Source organism: Wolffia australiana, chromosome 15 (assembly GCF_029677425.1).
Source record: "Wolffia australiana isolate 7733 chromosome 15, ASM2967742v1".
In the NCBI taxonomy this organism is placed as follows: Eukaryota; Viridiplantae; Streptophyta; class Magnoliopsida; order Alismatales; family Araceae; genus Wolffia; species Wolffia australiana.
In genome coordinates this window covers 7,463,168-7,484,201 of record NC_135849.1, presented here as the reverse complement: position 1 = coordinate 7,484,201, position 21,034 = coordinate 7,463,168, and the positions used below count along the sequence as shown (strand labels likewise).

The 21,034-nt window shown below is 40.4% G+C and overlaps 1 protein-coding gene across 7 annotated transcripts; it reads right to left on the bottom strand.

Moving 5' to 3' along the window:
• Positions 1-4,898: 4,898 nt before the first annotated feature.
• Positions 4,899-19,851, bottom strand: LOC144712837 (uncharacterized). 7 transcript variants are annotated; one of them, XR_013583882.1, is made up of 15 exons: positions 19,474-19,851; positions 19,020-19,383; positions 18,723-18,852; positions 18,543-18,645; positions 13,692-13,815; positions 7,658-7,723; positions 7,434-7,472; positions 7,085-7,165; positions 6,865-6,912; positions 6,718-6,768; positions 6,561-6,629; positions 6,072-6,296; positions 5,823-5,985; positions 5,198-5,425; positions 4,899-5,103 (listed from the first exon to the last, which is right to left on the bottom strand). XR_013583882.1 is itself a non-coding variant. In XM_078587175.1 (14 exons), exons 2-13 carry the CDS (start codon positions 19,173-19,175, stop codon positions 5,839-5,841), a joined length of 1,239 nt encoding a protein of 412 aa, XP_078443301.1. In that variant the 5' UTR covers positions 19,176-19,383; positions 19,474-19,851; the 3' UTR covers positions 4,899-5,109; positions 5,823-5,838. The 7 variants fall into 7 exon arrangements, 5 of the variants coding, with proteins under 5 accessions (XP_078443301.1, XP_078443300.1, XP_078443302.1 ...); XR_013583883.1 differs by having other exon boundaries at positions 5,198-5,388; XM_078587175.1 differs by lacking the exon at positions 5,198-5,425 and having other exon boundaries at positions 4,899-5,109.
• Positions 19,852-21,034: the final 1,183 nt, after the last annotated feature.

Sequence of the window (21,034 nt, the reverse complement as noted above, 5' to 3'; positions counted from 1 at the left end):
CATCAAGAATCATGCTTTCATAATGAATTTTTCGGAATGATTAGCGCATCCAATTATTGGTTGAAAATAAGACAAACACCATTTGGACTTTCAAAGGAGAAAGGTCAATGAGAGATAAATCCATAAATATTCATAAAATACCGTAAATAAATATGTAAAACCTATATTCTGTATTGAAAAACTAATTTAATCATAAATAATACGTCAAGATGTAGTAAAAAAATGTGAATATGTATACAACTATAGCATCTTTATAAAACTAATTTTAATCATCAAAATAAATGATCATATGTAGATATTATCATTTCAATGAAAATATAATTATAAAACATACCATATTATTGCATAAATTATTCACACATTTTTAAAGTGACAGATAACGGTTAAAATGTATACGAGGATTTATAGGTGGATTAAATTTATGAGTGAAATACTAAATGTAGAGATAATTTTATAGAAACAAAAAATTGAATTAATAAATGTTATGGTACATGTGAAAACTATGAAAGATATTTTTGAAGTACAAATACATTTATCAAGGGATAAAAATTTAAATCATAGTTCATATCTAAACTTTGGATGATTTAGGAGATGTTGCTAAGGTGATTTAATTTTTAGATTGGAAATCCAATAAACAGTTTGAGATTGGTCCATTAAGACTGTGGGAGTAACTTCATTGGACTAATTCAAGATAAAGTATAATGGTATAATATCAATATTTCAGCATAGCTATGAGACATCATAAGTTGTTCCTGATTTGAATGTCATCAACATACAGCTATTGGATAAGCTTATAACTGAAAGTATATAACATGTGTGCTGGAAGATAATAATAAAGTAGATACCTCATAGAAACTTTCATAAATGATATTATGTATCCATGAATACAAATATGAATTTTACGATTTCTTTGAAAATTTAAAAATATTTCATCCAATAGGTTCTGAAAAAAGTCTTTTTGATAACTTTAGTTATATGATTTGATAATGTTTAAGACTCCCTATTCAAACGAAATTTGAGCTTTTATTTTTTCAATATTTTAAATAAATGAAACAAAATAGGCAAAAATATTAGTGTCTGGACCTGCAGATGTGAAGTTTCATTTGTCCACCACTGCTTACCAATGCCAGTTCGCCTAAATAGAAGTCATACCTTTGAGAAAAAACTTAGGGTCTGTCCCTAATCTGCAACCCTGTGTGGCCCAATGAGCCAGCCTACACGAGCAGAATCCTTTATTCCAATCATATTAGGGTCATTACATGTTATGGTATGTATTAACCTTAAAATTTTAGAGATAATTTATTTTTTATCAAGAGGTGGTAATGTTTTTGATTTGTGCATCAGATATACTTGAGTTGTAGATTCCGATATGATACTAGACATTTTGATTTTAAAAAATATTTATTCTACGTTAAAGGTCAACTGCATTTTGTTTTCTTATGAACAATACTTTCTACTTATTTTTTTATGTGTATCATTTTTATTAAAATTAATAATAAAATAAAAATACAAGTCATATCTGAACCTGAGCGACAAGCTTCAACCTATTGTGATTTACATTTTATTTAGAGCCAGAACAGCATCATTCAACCTCAGCTTTCACATCTTCTTGTAAAAAAAAATGTTTTTTATATTTTTTTAAAAATAAATCATTGTACATATTTAGTTTTGTACATATTTTAGATTTATCCATTTATTTAAAATTTCTAACTTAGCGATTGATTATTTAAAGAATATGTGATGCCATAAATGACCTGATTGACCACTTCTTAAGAAAAAATTACTTTTTCTACACCTAATGAATCATTTAATATATTTGACACCAATATAAGAATGTGAATTTTTTATATTAAATTTTGAATAGAACATTTCATGGTTAAATAATATTTTATGATCTGAATATCAACTTTGGATAACATATTTATTCTTAATAGAAGTTAATTTGTTACCATATGTGAACAACTTCGATACTTTGTGTACGGTCATAGAAATTCAAGAGATAAATATCCTACTGAAATCAATCAGTTATTAAAGTTTATGTCAAATAAAATTGGTTATCTTACATAAATAATTATGTTATGACATATACATATGTTTTAGTAAGTAATATCCAAAAATGATTATGTTAGATAATTAAGTGAATAACACTTTTTCATTTCAAAAATGAATATAATAAAATACAACTTATAGCCTGAAATTTGGGAAAAAGAAAAGGTCAATCTTTTACAGAAATGAAAATTATTTAGTTACTATTATAATGTATTGAAAAATAATTATACACATATTTCTTGCATATTGATAGTGTTTGTAAGAATGCAAAGTTTAAGCTGAGAAATCCTAGATAATGTTTTGATCACTGAGGGGTCAAAATGCTTAAGCTTTGGGAGAGAAGTAAAAATCTAAAATTCCTAGGGATAGATAACCTTGCATTGAATTGGGGTCTAATAATTATAAAAGGCATTAATATGGTGATATATATAGTTTACCTATATTGCTATCACATTAACTAGATTTCTAAACATGCATATGTGCTTGTATTTGAAGCATAATTCAAGCATTATATATGATTGGCCTAACTGTTTATTATGGTTTACAGGAACCATAAAATGGATTACCATTAAAATTTTATTCAAATAACTAAACTGGGTATTTTATTAAAGTAAGTTTACTTTCAATCATATGGCATCCTCAGCCAAATACTTGAAAGATGATAAGTTTAATGGGGATAGTATAAGTCAGTAATGTTGTAACGTTGGGAGCCACATCACGACAAGTGTGCTCACTTCAAAACACATGGCCATATACCAATATGACTGGCGTCATACAACCATGAACCTCCCTACACATATCCACAAGCCTTCCACCACACATCCGTAACTGTGTGCAGCAGTGCTGTGTGATTGTGTTCTCACTGAACCACTATTGTGTATACTATCACCGAATGGTTCCACATTGCAGAACCATCCAGGTGCACTACATGAATCTCATCACATACATTGACCATGTCAGAAACTAACTGCCCCGCATTTGGGACCACAGGCCACATATCATCTGGGATTAATGGCTCTCAAGGAAACAACTAGACCCAGAACAGAAAGATTTTAATTGGGGATTCATCTTTTCTCTTCTATAACTAAAAAAGTAATTCATAAACCTAAAAAGTGTGATATGGGTAGAATTTCTAATCCTCTTATTATCCTCTAAATATAATAATTTAGCTATAAATTTACCATAATATAAGATGTACAACAATATTCGGTTTTTTAGATTTTGATCTTTATAGAATTTAAATACCTTTGATTACTTATTTAAATTTAATCTGTTGATCCCTCTTCCTAACTCATTTACACTTCCACCATTAAAAATGAACAACAATCTAGCCAATCTCCCAGGGGATCGATCTTAACTCACCTACATTTAATTTATTATTTTCTCTGAATTTTGAGTTCTAAATATTTGATATTTAATATATGTAAACACATCGCCTATTGACCACTTATGGAACAGACCAGTGGCATATTCTGCAAACGTGGATTTTTATCCCTCGTACTAAGGAAACATTGAAGCACATTATGGACTCCTTCAGAATGATATTGTCTTACTTTCTGCATAATAAATTTTATATGTAGATAGTTTTATATGCCAAGGTAACATCCCTACAACTAATTAAGATTTTAGTTTTTATTATTTATATTTTATTTTCCATTGTAAACATATCTAAGCATCATGTACATCTCCCAACTTAAAATAGAAGTTGGGATATGGGGCTTAGATTGATTTCTTAAAGCTCATTTTTGTGCATTGGAAGATGGTAAAATCAATATATAACAATTCTATAAAACCATAAATTACTGCGTCACCTAGTGGAGTACAAGCTCCAACCTTGACTTGCTCTTGGGAAGAGTTTCTACAAGCCATTCACATGTCTGGCCTCTAGACATATCCACTTGATCAATGCAATAATGGATATTCTCTTCTTCTCAATTTATTCTTTAAGATATTATTGATCTTTTCACCATCAAGTCTCATTAACAGAGTAAGTGGAATGAGAACAAAATAAGAAAGGGGGGAACCAAGGTCGGGCTAGCATGGCCAGCTAAAAAGGATTGCTCCCTCTATTTATACATATTTATCTATTTTTAAAAACTCCTTATAATTTTAACTATATCTACCAGTGTCCATAGATCTTATACATGTGACCCTCAATGACCAAGAATCATTCTAGTTAATTTCATAGGTGCAACTTTAGGAGCCGAAGGGTAAGAAGCATCGGAGCAAAAGCCAAAACATTTGGAGCGTCAAAGAAAAGATGAACGATGTTATAATGCATATTTGATTTCTTTAAACTCCAAACTGCTCGCAAACTCGTGCCTTATGAAATAAACTTGAGGATAACCTTGAGGATAACCTCATTCATCTTTTGGTCATCACTTCTTCACTCCTAAAGTCGTGCTTTTGAAGGTTGTGACCCTGACCAAAGGTGCTGGCTACCTGTTAGGGCGCCGTTGCAGGTCCATGTAGCAGCTTGATTATGGTAGTCATTTTGAACATCTCTGTGCTTCCATTATCATAGTTCTTTGATTGATTTATCACATATATTGAATCTCATAATTTCACAAAATTTCAGGTTAAAAAGATGTGATCTTCTTAATATCAATAAATTGATTTTATGTTATCAGGATTTCAGAGTAAACAAGTTGTGCTTTTTGCAAAACAAAAAAAGGTATACTGCTGCACTTAACTCAGTTTCACCAAAGCCAAGTAGAGAATGAAATTGTGATTTGAAGTGCAAAAAAAATTTACCATTATTGTGAAATTGGTGTCCTGAAAATTGTTGTAAACTCAAATGTTTGTCCAGTTGACTGGGCCGACAAAAGCCAGCTTTCTTCCCAAAAATGAAGATACTAACTCTATCCATTTCAATCAAATTGGTTTTCTTTTTCATTGTTTGAATTCATAAAATGCTCTGGACACTTTGCCATGATTGGCTACAATACAAGATACTAACTCTATCCATTTAGAACATCAAGCTTCATTGTCCACTATTTTGTGATTCTAAAGTCGCTGCTTCACTCCACTCCTAAAGGCGCGCCTTCGGAAAACCTGTAACTTTCAGTTGAGGATAAAGTCAGACATTGCGTTGGTAGGCCTTTACAGTGAACTTAAGAATTATATGTGAGTTTTATCATTTCATAACCTTCATACTCCAAACAATTCTGGTTGCTTTGGGGGGCACATCTTTGTAATTATTTGTGTTCTCTGGGCCCTTAACTCGAATATTTTGTTTGGTCCAATGGTCTACTTAGGTGGAACAATGTGCCCTGATGACTGTATGCACTGGTAGACAACTTCCTTTGTGGACTCTTCAAGCACTAACATAACATTTCTCTGCGCTTAAAATCCCAGGGCAATTTTTAACACGTATCTACAAGTGGCAACCACAAGATCAAGCATACTCGTATTCATATTCTTTAGGGTCAAAACTAGAAGCATGTAAACCCAGAAAATGTCAAAAACATTTAAGAGTCCAAACTAAAAGCATACTCGTATTTTTTTTTTTACAGCTTTTTAAGGTAATCTTTTGATTGATTAGAAAACAAGAATTCCTTTTGCAAAACAAAAAAGGATATACTGCTGCACTAAACTCAGTTTCACCGAAGCCAAACAGACATCCGTCAGAATCATTTCCACATCAGCTCTAAGAGGATATACCAAATGAAAAATAATGTGAAAGAATAGATAAATAGTCCACCCACAACCTTGTTACACCGCCACTGCCACACAAAGAATCAGCTCTCATGCAAACAAAGATTTCTACTGACCTCATCCTTTCATTGATCACAGGTTTGTGCGGTCGAAGATTATTCGCCCGCCTCGCCCCATTCTCCCAAAGAACTGGCATTGCGGAAGGCCAATACCAGCAGCTACCAACTTCTCCGCATCCACCGGTTTTGTGAACAACATTACTGGCTCACGAACTGGACCCTGAAAGAGAGAGAGTTGTCTTGTATTGATATACGTACATGTCTAAACTCAAAGAGAGAGACAGAGAGACCACGGTTGTTTAGTACAATTTTCTGAAGCCATCGAGGAGCACGAGACCGCCGCTTAAGGTCGCGCTTCATCCGGCCTGGGGGAAGAGGCAACGAGTTCTGGCCTTTCACAGGCCGGCCTCGGGGGCGACCATTCATCATGTCATCGGAATCGACAAACTCGTCCTCACTTAACACAAGGTTGGAGGAATGAAGTCGGAATTCAGTTAACGCCACCCCATCTTCTATCACCTGCGCTTCATTCTGGATACAAAGCTGATTATATTTAAAGGCAAAAAATGCAAGAATTAAATAATGAAGTTTTTCTCCTCTTCTAATAATAATCCTAGTCCACGACAGATCTCTGGCACTTCGTTAGGCAGAAACGTAGGCAAGGATCTGTTTCTCCTAAGTTAAACAGATTAAAGAGTAGCAATTAAAATTTTTTGATTCCCTGCTGTCAGGTCCATTATATGATAAACGAGATCTTTCTTTAAAACTTCAATGCGATAAACGTGATAGAATTACCCTGAACTTCATCTGCAATCGCTGAAGGGCGACCTCGTTTTCTGCAGAATCTTTTTTTCTCTCCTCCCTCTGGAAAAAATCGAATTTTCACCATAAAAGGTAAAAATTAGTGAAAAAAGTTTGAGAAAAAAGGAAGCATATCCCAAGATTTACCAACTTTGATCAGGGCTTCCAACACTGTTTTAGCTTGTTCTATGTTGCGCCTAACCTAAATCCCAGAAATAGTTGAAATCAACTAAAAAGACATGGTTAAAGGATGAAATCACAAACAAATAACAGACGAGGAAAAGGCTGTGATTATTACAATGCGAAGTCTCTCAAAGGACTGGACATTGTTCTCCCGACGCTGCATCTAAATGATAGAATTTTAAAAAGAGTGGTCAAAGAAGGCACATAAAATGAAATGAAGACAAGTGCATACAAAGCATTTCTTGAGGTTGGAAAATTATCGTGTTTATTATCCAAGAAGTAGCAAAAATCATTTTTTTAAGAAACAATAACAATGGAAAGTGATGCCACAATACCCTTCTCGTGTGAAGACGATAGGCTTTCTCTCTGGTTCTAAATACGTTGTAAGGGTTGCTATCGCTAGCTGGAGGTGGAGGCTGCAGAGAAACCAACCCATATTACCCACTGTTCACCCATTAAACATGAAATCTGACAAATAAATCATCGTCCTAAATTCCGAAAGAAATTAAACATTCGAAAATCAGTAAGAAAGCTTGATTAAACGTAGCACCAATAGGGTGACTATATCACATCTGACTCAGTATTTCGTGACTTGGATTGGATCTCTTTGACATATCTCAGAATAAATCTTAAAAAAGTAACAAAGTCAAAATATACGAAAGGAGAAAGCCAAAAAAAATTCACCTGCAATCTTCGTAGAATCGGTTTCTGCCATCTTTCTCGCTGAAAAAACACAAGCGATCAGAAATTGGTTTCTGCCGATTTTTAAAAGGTTAAGCAACCAATCTTTTTTAAAGAAAAAAGGTTATAGTAATAATGAGATCAAATGTCAGAGGGTACTGCCGCATAAAATGAAAAGGTTCTTATGATTAGAGGGTGGAAATTGATTAAGGTGGAAGAATGCTAACCTTCTTCTTCCAGTAGTTATATACAGACTGGAAAACAGCATACTTAATAGACTGAGATTGCAAAGCCTGGAAAAAAATACCAAATTAGATATTAAGTAACTGTTGATATGATTATTATGTTTCTTTATTTTTCTCTCTCCTGTTAGCCCATTAAGGGCCCTATCTCTAGTCAGCCCATTAGGGCTCCCTATAAAACCCTGTAATCTCTTTCATTTCAATGTAAGAAGAATTGTTTTCTTGTTCACATGGTATCAGAGCCCTAACCCTAATCTGGGTTTCCTGGGCTTGACCTTGCGCTCCGATCTCTGGCGGTTCTCACGACCGCCTGATCTCGCGCTCCGGTCCATCGCCGTCCGCCGTATCCTGCACCGGGGGTCGCGTGCAGCAGTTTGCCACGCCCAGCAGCCAGCCGCCCGCCGCGAGCAACCACCAGCCGCCCACCGCGAGCAACCGCCTGCCATGCGCAGCTGCCAGCCGCGCACGGTCGCCCGCCGCGCGCAGCCTCCCGGTGCGCGCAGCAACCGTCGCCGCGACGCTGCCGCCGCGCACAGCAGCCCGGGCGTGAGCAGCCGCCGCCGTGCGCGCAGCTGCCAGCCGCGACGGTCGCCCGCCGCGCGAAGCCTCCCGGCGCGCGCAGCAGCCAGCCGCGCACAGCCGCGTGCTTTGGTCCACATCGACCTGCCTCGGTCCGTGCCGCGAGCCGCATCTGCCGCGCCGTGTATCTGCCTCAGTCGAGCCATCAGCTCTTGCAGATCCCACCGCTCGGTGCAGTTGTTTCTTGCGGCTGGTTCAGCACCTTCTGACTGTGATCTACTCTGATTGAGCCACCGGATTCTACAATGACGAATCCAGTTGCTGCTGATTTGCCAGAAGCCCAGACCTCCACTGTTACGCCAGACTCGACGCCGGTATATACGCCACATGCAGCTGCAGTGCCTCTTGAGCCCGGGAATTGGTCGTCCTTTCCTGGGCCATTCTCTCTGCCTAGGATGCCTCCGGATGGTATGTTTACTGGATTTAATCTTCTGCAATGGCGCCAGTACGTCCAGATCACTTTAAAGGGGCGTCTCATGCGCCATCTTCTAGAAGACGGACCTCCCCGGACCGATCCCAAGTATTATGACTGGCTGGACGTTGAGGGGGTAGTTCATCGCTGGCTCTTGGACAGTATTTCACCCAGTGTTAAAGGTGAATTCCTGTCTCTAGAGTCGGCTCGGGCGATCTGGGAAGCGGCACTCGAGAGCCACTCCAAGAAGCACAACATTGCGACTCTGTACGAATTGGTGCATCGGGCCGCCAACCTGCGTCAAGGAGACCGGTCTATCATGGAGTACAGTACGGAGCTCATTTCGTTGTGGAATGATATTGACCACTACATGCCGCCCGACCCTCATTCGGTGGACTGCAAATATACTCTTCAACTTCGGGTTTTCCAGTTTCTTATGGGACTGAACCCGGAATATGAAGCGGTACGGGCTCAGCTTATACATCGGGAGACTGGTCCTACCTTCAAGGATGCGCTCCGCAGTGTGAGGGTTGAAGAATCTCGCTTTCAGCAGGCCCAGAACTCGGCTTTGGCACTTGTAGCTCAGTCCTCTTCGTCTGCGTGCCCATCGACGACTACACCACCCAGTTCTTTGCCGCGTGGTCAGACTGCTCGGACGGAGGATTCTCCGAAGGGTGATCCTTCGCTGTTTTGCAATTACTGCAAGAAGCGAGGTCACTCTAAGGAGACGTGCTACAAGCTTCAACGGAAACGCATGCAGCAGAGTAACCTTGCTACTGTCGCACCTGCTGCCGGTCCCGTGCCTACTCCGGGTCAAGTACCTATGCCATATGGTCTTCTCCCGCCCTCGCCCGCCAGCTTTACTCCGGAAGAAATGGAACGTCTACGCCAATTGCTGGATCCTCCAGTCGTGGGATCATGCTCCTAGGCCCACGCAGGTATGTCCACTGGTCTTCCTACACCTCCATCCCCTTCTGGCCATTCTCCTTTCTCTTCTACTTGGCTCCTTGATTCCGGTGCCACCGCCCACATGACTCCTAATCCAAGAGCCTTTGTGACTTATGAACCCGTCCCTGGATCCTCCAAAGTCAAAACAGCCTCCGGCGATCTTCTCACCGCGGCGGGTATTGGACGTGTGGCTATTTCCTCTTCTATGCATCTACCTAAAGTTCTTCATGTTCCACGTCTTACTCATCATCTTCTCTCCTTATCTAGCCTTGTTCGCGACTTGAACCAAGACCTTACATTCTCTCCTACTTCATGTTTTTATCGTGATAAGGTGTCGGGGAGGACGATTTCAATTGCTGAGGAGCATGAGGGGCTCTATCTTGTTCGACCTCGTTCGACTTCTTTTGCTGTTGCTGCTGCGGCAGTTTCCCTTTCGACTTCCCACGAGCGTTTGTGGCTTCTTCATCGACGTCTCGGCCATCCCTCTTTTGCTACTCTTTATCGTCTTTTCCCCAAACTTTTTCAAGGCCATTCTGTGGACCGTTTTGTTTGTAATGTTTGTCGAATTGCGAAACATCATCGCACTACGTATCCTATCTCTTCTTCTCATTCTTTGACCCCATTCTCCCTTATTCACACCGATGTGTGGGGACCATCCCCTATTCACAGCACTTCCGGCTCTCGATGGCTATGCATCTTCATTGACGATGCAACTCGTTTCACGTGGGCATATTTCTTAAAGAACAAATTGGAGATATCACGTGTCATTCCTCAATTCTACTCACTTGTCCAGACTCAATTTTCTACATCAATTCGTCGCTCCGACAATGCTAAAGACTACGTTTACACGTTAAGCACTTTCTTTCGAGACAAAGGCATTATCCATGAAACCTCTTGCCCTTATACACCCCAGCAAAATGGCGTTGCCGAAAGAAAATTCCGCCACATCTTTGACATGACTCGGAGCCTTCTCTTCCATATGCATGTGCCCAAGTATTTTTGGGGGGAAGCCGTCTCCACCGCCATCCATCTCCTCAACCACCTTCCGTCCCGAGTGCTTGACTATTCCACTCCTATTGACCGTCTTCAGCATGTCTTTCCCACTCTCTCTCTCCGAACTAATCTCACCCCTCGTGTATTTGGATGTGTCTGCTATGCGCCTAACCATCACCTTGGTCGTGATAAACTGGATCCTCGTGCTATCAAATGTGTGTTTGTTGGTTATTCTTCCACCCAAAAAGGGTATTTATGCTATCATCCACCCTCTTGTCGGTTTGTCGTCACCAAAGATGCCACGTTTGATGAATTTCTTCCCTACTATTCCTCCTCTTCTCCAGAACCACCATCGTCCACATCTCCATCCGATCCACTTGAATTCCTAATTCTTCCTCCACCATCTCCTCTGTCATCCGTCTCTAGTCCCTCTTCGCCGGCCCCGACAGAAGTGTCTCCTCCTGTTGCTCCTCCAGAGATTGTGCCTCCCGACCCGTCTCCGGCCGCCGTCTCAGTCCCTCCTGTGGAGACTCCTCCTGTCCCTGCTGCTGAATTCTCCTCTTCTGCCGAAACTTCTTTGATTCCACCACTTCCTATACGTCGTTGCCCGCCTGAAAAACGCTACGGTATTACTCTTGCTCGTCGAAAACCTCGGGTTGCTTCTTCTTCTCCAGCTGTCCCGCCTCCCTCTTCCTCCACCCCACCAGAAACCTGCTCATTAGCCGTGCTGCCCTCGTCTCGTTCTTCTCCTCTCTATCCATTAGAGGCATCCATCTCATCTCACCGTCTCTCACCATCCTATCATGCCCTTCTCACCTCACTTGATGCCACTTCCCTTCCAAAGACGGTGGACATTGCCCTTTCGTTTCCGCATTGGCGTCAGGCTATGGCGGAGGAGCTTCATGCTCTTGCTCAAAATGAGACGTGGGATTTGGTTCCTCTACCGGCCGGGAAGCATCTAGTGGGTAGCCGTTGGGTTTATGCTGTGAAGCATAATTCCGACGGTTCTATTGAGAGGCACAAAGCTCGGGTTGTGGCGCAGGGGTTTACTCAGAAGCATGGCATTGATTATCAGACGACATTTGCCCCCGTTGCCAAGCTGAATACGGTGCGGATCCTCTTGGCTCTTGCTGCGGATCGTGGCTGGACTTTGCAGCAATATGATGTGAAGAACGCTTTTCTGCATGGTGATTTGACTGAGGAGATCTACATGGCATTACCTCCTGGCTACACTTCCTTAGTGCCGTTGTCTCCAAAGTCGGTTGTCTGTCGCCTGAAGAAAGCACTATATGGCTTGAAGCAATCTCCTCGAGCGTGGTTTGGTCGTTTCACGATGGCCATGAAGCGCCGTGGATACCGTCAGTGTAATGGAGATCACACCCTCTTCTACCGCCATTCCACGTCAGGGGGAGTCGCTATTCTTCTTGTGTACGTGGATGACATCATTCTTACGGGTGATGATACGGCGACCATTACGGAGCTGGCTATGTATCTTTCGTCGGAATTTGCTATTCGCCATCTTGGCCCGTTGAGGTACTTTCTTGGCATAGAGGTGGCATATTCTTCGAGCGGGATCTTTATTTGTCAGAGAAAGAATATGGTGGACCTTCTCTGTGAGCTTGGAAAGGAGGACTCCAAGCTTGCTTCGACACCGATTGATGCGAACCATCGACTTGGTGCCGAAGCGGATGAGGAGCTTGCTGAGCCTGGACTATATAGAAGACTTGTGGGCAAACTGATTTATCTCACCCACACTCGTCCGGACATTGCATATTCAGTGGGTGTTCTGAGTCAGTTTATGCAGACTCCTCGCAGGAGCCATTTTCATGCTGCTCATCGTCTCCTCCGTTTCCTGAAGGGCACCATTGGCCGTGGACTATTGTTTCGTCGCCATACCGGCCTGCGTCTCGAAGTCTACACCGACGCAGATTATGCTGGCTCTGTGGTTGATCGTCGGTCCACATCTGGATATTGCACCTTCTTGGGCGGCAATCTGATTACTTGGAGGAGCAAGAAGCAGAAAGTGGTCTCCCGATCAAGTGCTGAAGCGGAGTTCCGTGCCCTTGCGCATGGTCTGTGTGAAGCACTTTGGATTACCCAGCTTCTTCGTGAGCTACGGTGTCCAGTTATCTCCCCTGTCCAGCTGTTCTGCGACAACAAATCGGCGATTAGCATTGCTCATGACCCCGTTCAGCATGATCGTACAAAGCACATTGAGATCGATCGCCATTTCATCAAAGAGAAGCTTGAATCGGGAGATTTTTGCACGCCATATGTTCCGTCCGCTGAACCACTTGCAGATATCTTCACAAAAGGGCTTCATGCCCCTAGGTTTGAGGAGCTCTGTTCCAAGCTGGGTGTGGAAAACATCCACGCTCCAGCTTGAGGGGGAGTGTTGATATGATTATTATGTTTCTTTATTTTTCTCTCTCCTGTTAGCCCATTAAGGGCCCTATCTCTAGTCAGCCCATTAGGGCTCCCTATAAAACCCTGTAATCTCTTTCATTTCAATGTAAGAAGAATTGTTTTCTTGTTCACAGTAACTAACAAAATAAATTAGATATTTAAATCAGCGAACGCAAATGAGAGAAAGAGATGATCTTTATTTCTAACTAGATATGAGAACATTACGTATTTACAAAATACCGTCTCAATTCATCCTATTTCATCAGATCCGGGATGTGATATGGTAGTTCCGAAGGAAGAACCGGATATGGACAGTTCCAATAAGATTTCATTCTTGAACAAAAATCTATTTTTGTTCAAGCAGTTCCAAAATTAACTTGGTTTTTGCATGAAAAAAATGATTTTCATAATCCTAAGGTGTGACTCTATGCCCAAAAAGCAACCATCGGTTGTTCCGAAAGAAATGAATTTATTTCAAAGGTAGAGTTGTTTATCATCAAAAGACAACTATTACTCTTCCTTTGCTAACAATAAACCGTCATCAGAAAAACGAAGATTAAAAGGTAGTTTAACTCTTATGCTGTTAACCTTCAAGATTGCAAGCAACAAGTAAGACATGGGCAGTTTCTAACCAGCTGACTCAAGGAAATACAAAAAAGAGAAGGCAAAGAGTGATATCACCTCTACAACAGCATCTAGTTGCAAGAGAATGGGAATTGGCGAACCAAAAGTTGACGTAATAACTCCAGCTCTTTCCCGAGCTTTGTGGTCCATAACCTCAAATTTAAATAAGAGACTCTCAAACCTGAAAAACAAAATTTCGCAGAGGATATAAAATTACTAAGTTTAAGAGCCAGTCATCCTACAAAACATAATTATGGTTACACCAAGATTAAAAAGGAATGATGTTACTGGAATCATTTAGCAGATAAGAAAAGCATACGAGGTTGAGGTAAGTTTGTCAGGATGGCTGATTTGCAGCAGCTGTCGCAAGCTGAGATTGGAGCGAAAATTATTGACATGACATTCATGTTTCCTCACATAACAACGGACCAAAAAGTTTTTTCACCAAAAAACAATGGACCAAAAAAATCAGAGAGGTACGACACCAGATTGGTAGTCTTAGGTCAATGCTGAATAATCTCATGTAAGCTCACATACGCCAACAGGTATCAGAAGTTTTAAGTGCTCAATATTGATCCTTTATCTTATCTTCTCCTTAAAGAGGGAACCCAAACATCTTTTCATGACTAAGGAGGCGATTTCCTACATTCATCTCTACCCATTAGCTGTCCAGCACATCTTCAGGATATAGCTGACATTTTACTTCCCTACTACGTGCTCAGAACTATAGGCTGGCTTCTTGCAGTACACTGAGGTGAATCATTACTGTACACAAATCCCGAGGTAATCTTTATGTATCTAAGACTGATCCTTGGTTATAGATTGTTCTAGAACGATATTCATTGCCTTCCTAAAGATACCACAAATCTAGTAAATGTCCACACATTTCCACAGCTTTTGTGCATAATGTTCTAAACTTGGGCTGGTGCCACGAGCGTGAGTTTTTTATCCATACTTTTCGGATAATTCATGCCACACGAGGATCATCTCTACAAACTGACAAACAATAATCTGATGCGAGTAGGGCAGCTGAAATCTGACAGGATCTGATATGATGCTTCCAAATAATTATGATCTTAAATTTAAAAACAGGCTTCAAGAGAAGCAATTCACATCAGAGAAATTTTGAAGATCCCCCTGATGGGTATCCCAAAGCTGAGATACCCGAGACAGTGAGTACCTGTTGTAGGATTGTCGGCCTCATGAAAGCCAAATATAGGTCCAAACTTCCAAATAACTCACATTCTGATACGTTCCTTGTAGATTTCGTTTGAAGCGTTCCTTGTAGATCATAGTCTTCTCCGTAACTCCAGAAAAAATGGATAGTGAAATGCCTCAAATTCAATCACCGTTCCATGTCCCACAATGAAGGTGAAGGGGGCCGAGAGGGATAGACGAGAGAGAAGTTCCAGGTATAGAAAAGAATGGGAATGATAAGGAGATGGCAAAGGATCGCTGATGTACTGGTTGCCACTCTTCAGGGGGACAGTAGCAAGCCTGAGAGCATGATGGAGAGGAGTTATGAATGGGAGAAAAGGAGAGTGACTGCTACGGTAACTTCTCAATTTCTCCTTCGCCCTTCCTGAGGAAGGCTTAAGTAGTCACAGTCATGGGTTGGGCCTCCACATTGGACTGGCTCTTCTTTAGATCTGACACCAGATCATAACAGATTCTTGCCTTTCCAAGGCCCCCTTTCTGGTTCCTCGTTTATATTCCCACCTTTTCCAGAATCACAGTTACTGCCAAGATCAAAGAGTCACATTGTTGTCAGGGGATACATGACTGCACGCGTATTGGTTCCTGTTTTCTTCTGACTGGCCCAATAATGGTTTTTGAACCATATTTTTACACCCCTTGTCCAATGCCACCTTACCTCACAAAACTTCGTAATAATATTATAGTCTACCGTCCCACTTTGCTCAGAACTTTGAATTGCACGAAGTATTTGGTCAACTTCTTGTTCCCTTTTTTTGGCCAACGATATCATTTGGGCATGGATGAAGAGTCAGATATACTACTGTCAGTTTTTTCTATCATGATATGTTGGGCCTGCTGGGCTTTTCTTTAAGCGCAGGGATCAGCCTCAATCCAACAGTTGCATATCTACCAACTCTATCAATAGAAGAGAAGGGGTTGGGTGTTTGGTGAACTAATTGTTTTCATATCTGTTGCAACAAAATATTTGAACCTGCTCACAGTAATAAGGTGGAACTACGCACACCACTCATTGAGACAGAACCAAGTAAAGAAAAGTCGCAACTAAACTAGAAATCAAACGCATAGGCAGGTTCATAGAAGGGTGCTCTATTCACAGGGAATGTTTTCTAATGTGTTGACATCGGAGTCACACCCCAGTGCACAATTAAAATCGAAGGAGTTGACATCGGAGTCATTATTCTCAAAGATATTTCATCTGCCAAAAGTGACTGCAGATGGTGTGTCATCATAGACAGGTCCACAGTTAGAAACACCCAACACTTCCACAGTTAGAAAGTAGGAATCAGGAAATACTTCAATGTACCATGTATCTTAGTCTATATCGCAAAACACATTTTTGAATAAGAGACATAGTGATGCTGGGTCGCTCTTGTTTGTATACAACCTTAAATGGGATGGACTTAATGACCTATTTGCGTCTTGTGAGATTTTTCATTTGTTTCCCTTGCTGGTCCTTACTCTCTAAATCATTGTGCCCGCGAAGCCATAGTACAAACTCTTTCACTGTTGAGCTTTACGATGTAACTTCTGATAGATGTCATTGATTCCAGTTTTCTTCTAAGAACAGAGACTCCTTTGATGAAGTTACTTGCTCTATTCTCCATACAGACTCTTTTGATTGCTCTCTTCAGGCTATTTTGATGAAGTTGTTCATAGAGATATCGCAGGTACCTCTGAATTCCCCCCTTCCCCCTTTTGCAGGTATTGCTGAATTCCTTGACTGGGCTTGGTCACCGTCTCCTAGTTTGAGTGACATACTGAATTTTTCTTGAAGGATCTGTAACAAAGTGGAATATCTTCTCTTCCATTTGACTTCTAAATGGCTCGTCAAGAGCTGAAACTCGTTCTCACTGGAGATTCTGGATCCAGAAATTTTCATATTCTGAACATAATCACACATGGAATGTAAATATTTGCTGCTTTAAGACATACAGTGTTAAGATATACTGCTACAGAATCTCCATGGCGATAATTGTCAATTTCCCACATGGCAACAATATTGCCTCCCACGATTGTCTCCATTACCTAGATTGACTGAACTATCACAGCGATACGATTCCCTTTTTATCTAGGGATATTTTTGTTATTTTCACTATATGGGGCATTTTAGTTACTTTATGGTTTAGGGATTTTCTCTTCAAATAGTTGTAGGTGGACCATGTGTTTTAAGTGGCCCACATGTCTTATTTTACTCTGTGTCCCGCACAAGATTAGTTTTTTTTTTGAAGAAACCCCCATGAGATTAGTCACTGGGCCACACACTTGATAAGTGGCTGACATGCATTATGTGGGTCCTGGTCCACGGCTCTGTAAGCTGGTATATAATCAGCAGATCCGAGATTCAAAGTGAGGGTTTTTCTTCTATTTCTTTCATCCGCCCAACCCTAATTGGACAGGTGGATGCTGCAAAACTAGGAGGATGTCTCTGGCTAATATCCAGGATAAGCTTACAATGTGAAATAAAAAGGTGTGACTAGAGCAGGCAATCTCAAGGCCAAAGGAAGTACCTAAATGCCTTCCGAGAGACCAATCTCAAATGCTGCAGATAAACAAGTAATCTCAAGGAAATGGTTTCAGCCTCATCATCCTCAGTGATGATTATTTAATCAATAGGCATTACTTAGAACTGCAAGCCATACACCTAGAAAGTGGTTAATGAAGAGAGTATATCCTCCACATCTCATAACCTTCATACTATGAGAAAATCTCCAAAACCATGCTCAAGCAGATTGTCTTAGTCCTTACAGAGTCTGCTTCAGTTTGTATACTCTGGCTAGACAACTCAGAATAATATCCTGGGGGAATCCGCACACAGATATTTTCATCTAAGTTATCCATGAGGGGAAAATCATTTTTTACATCAGGCTGATGAAATCGCCAATTCATACTAGCAGCCCATGCAAACAAAACGCACACAATATTTAGTTCACTAAAACTGAGATTTTCAAATTTCACATGGTCTTTCATATGAAAGCCCTCAGACGCACCTTGAGAACTCTTTCAAGGCATCATGGGGCCCATTATTGGCATCCTCTTGCATTCAAAACGCTCCCTTTCTATGCACTCACATTTTCAAGGTAACCCCACAGCACAGTAAATCAAGAATGCAAGATCATACATAAGCAGTTACAGCAAACATCAATGGCCCAACATATTATACGACAAAATGCAGCCAATGTAGGAAACTGTCGAATAGAAGTGTTCTAACATGGACTCGAGTCCAAGTCAGCTATGCTCACAAGTAATTAATCACAAGACAATCTACAATCAAATGAGATAGAAAAATGTGGGTTGTACTCTCCATTCTTTTTTATTTGAATAATTAGGTAGCATAAATAACTTCTTAGAAATATTGATCCACAAACATGGGAAGTGTTCCATTCATTCAAAAAAATCTTATTTTTTCCATGTATATTTAGCAAGTTATCCATATTGATTATCTCTTATCACAGATAGTTGTTGTCAAAGTAATTTATGGTATGACTCCATAAAAACACTCGATGCAAGCGCCCCAAGAGATAAGAGGATTAGTTGGCAGATGCTTCAAGGAATCAAGAGCCTGGCTCAAACATCACAATGACCCAAAATTTATAGTAAAGATGGAAGACTTGTTTAAAAGAAACATGAAAAATAAACTATTGCGACATAACCAAAAATCAATCAAGATTCAATTTTCGACAGAAAGTTTACATTTCATCGGAAAGTAAGTTCCTTTCATCGTTGAAATCATGAAGCCAATCCTCATCTTCATCATCCAGATCGTATTCAATAAATTCCCCAAGCTCAGCTCTTGCTGCAATCATTTAATAAGCATTGTTTTAAGATCCCAAAGACTTCATCAAGGTACTGTACCAACGTAAAAAAACATACCTCCTCTGGCACGTATATACGATGGAGTTTGGTTGAACGTGCGGGGGTAACACCTTTCATAAGAATCGACGACAAGAAATTCCGGAGTAGGAATTTCCGACACATTTTTCTTTCTGGGAGCAGGAGGAACCTGGGATTTAAGACACAGTGAAATTATGGTAGCAGAACACTTAATTTTGGTGATAATGGGAAACCCTCTAGACGAACTTAAATGAACACATACTAAATGACCGAAGATTTTTCAGGACGACTGGGAATATCAGGCATTTCAATTTTTAAACCTGGAGAAGAATTCACCTCATTTTCAGCCTCAGCAACAAATCTCTGAAGTTGGGAGTTACGTGTGACAGTAGTAGTCACAAGGTCATCATCTTCAAAGTCCTTGATGGATTTGACAATCGCAAGCTTCTTGTGGATATCAAGAGGGCGAGGCCTGAAAGAGGTTCTACTCATGTCCACACATCTCCTGCCAGACTAAGAATTTGTTCATTGGGGGTCATGCCTCCACACCGTTCATTAGTCTAACACACTCACTCAAACAAAGTTCTTCCACCCAAAGCTTGAACATGGGCCTAAAGAACAGTTAATCTTCCTTCTGCAAGTGATGAATTGTCAAAAACCGCATAAATTATACCCAAAGCAGGTCCATACGCGCGCAGACCTGAAAAAGCAACATAAACCCACGTCTTAAAACAGAGCCACGGAGGATAAACTGTTGAACAAACCCATCAAAAGGGGAAGAAAAACTCACCGATACCGATAGGACCCAATTGGCGTAATTAGGGCAAAATCGAATTTTTAGGGCATCCAAGGGCAAATCCGAGCGACCTCCCCAGTTCACTCCGAGCGTTGAACAGGGGGTAGAACACAGCCCTGGATGCCCAACGAGGAGATGTTCAACCGAGCTCCGGCCGGAGCTCGCTAGGGTTTTTGAAATGCTCAAAAAAGGGAGGGAAGAAAGGAGAGGCGAGGAGATGGCGATGTGGGGGTCGAGTCGTTTGATGGTTCAGCCTCGCTTTTGTTCCCGTCACCCCCGCGATCGCGGCTCGGTCGGAGTGGCTCGCGCGGCTCGGTCGGGGCTGGACCGAGGTCCGGAGTCGGCTCGGGCGATGGCCAGACCAGCAGCGACTGTCCGTTAGATCTGGCTCTAAGTAAATTAATATTTTCCGGTATTTAAATATTTTATCCTCTGACAGCTATGGTTATTTCTTTACGACTGCTGGGTTTTTTTTTTTTTTGGGTTAATTTATATAGTAAATAATACAAACTTCACATTTGAGGAATTCAAGAGGAAAGTTACCTGTCCTAGGAATCATTTAGAGGGTGCAGAAATACTCTGGCCAATATTTTTTTATCACTGTGTTACGCGGAATGAAAACAAGGAGTTATAATTTGCATTAAATATCTGGGGAAAGGTTTGTCTTGCTTAATATATTCAGGCTTTGACCAAGAGTTGCGAACTTTTTTTTAAGTGTGTCTACCATACACATGCTCTTCTGTGTTCGGCGCCTCAGTGACGATATACCCAAGTTCTAAATCTCGTATGTTTACTAAAGTGGATGTGGTAGTTCCTACCATAATTAAATGTAGTATTTAGATGTCTAATTACTACAAAGATAGCTAGAGCATATGTCCTTGCATTTCTGATAAGCTCATTTTTTGTGTGAAAACAATATTTATATAGTAAAGTCATTGGTTCAATGAGACTTGTGCTATAAGATTTACACTTCGCCTGAAGCACTTGATACAGAGTATACATAGAGAAAATGTTTAATCAATCCGAATATTATATTCTGTAAAAGAAGGATGAATGTGGTAGAAGTAAGAGTGATATAAGCCAGAAGAGTGTATATCAGGCTAATCTCAAATGCATTGATCTTGTTTTGATGATAAAGATAGTCCAGATAAAGAATGAAAGAATATAGTTTGCTGTCACAATGGTGCCCGATCTAAAACCACTACTAAAAATATACTAACAAATTTTTATGTGATGTTTCTGTGATCAAATCTGTTTAATGATGTCTCTTCCTAAAACCTTCTTTCAATCAAGATTATGTACATTTCTCCCAGGTCATGGTGGTTTCAACCCTCAAGATAAACTAAATTATAAATTAAACTGACTGGTGAAAATAGAAAAGTGACCACTGAATCAATCTTTATCGTTCCTCTTCCTTCTCGCCAACAACTTCTAGGGGGAATCTCAAACATACATTATATAATAACATGAAAATAATTTTACAGATCCGAAAAAACATATTTAAGAGAACTCATCAATTGATTAAGTTCAAGACTGGAGAAGGATAAAGCTTTTG

What these genes read in the sequence shown, in the direction of transcription:
- LOC144712837 (XM_078587175.1), bottom strand. Translation starts at nt 19,175, where the DNA reads ATGAGTAGAACCTCTTTCAGGCCTCGCCCTCTTGATATCCACAAGAAG. An exon ending in CGATTCTACGAAGATTGCAG is followed by an intron (nt 7,166 to 7,433) that starts GTGAATTTTTTT and finishes GTTTCTCTGCAG; the next exon opens with CCTCCACCTCCAGCTAGCGA. An exon ending in TGTTGGAAGCCCTGATCAAA is followed by an intron (nt 6,630 to 6,717) that starts GTTGGTAAATCT and finishes GATTTTTTCCAG; the next exon opens with AGGGAGGAGAGAAAAAAAGA.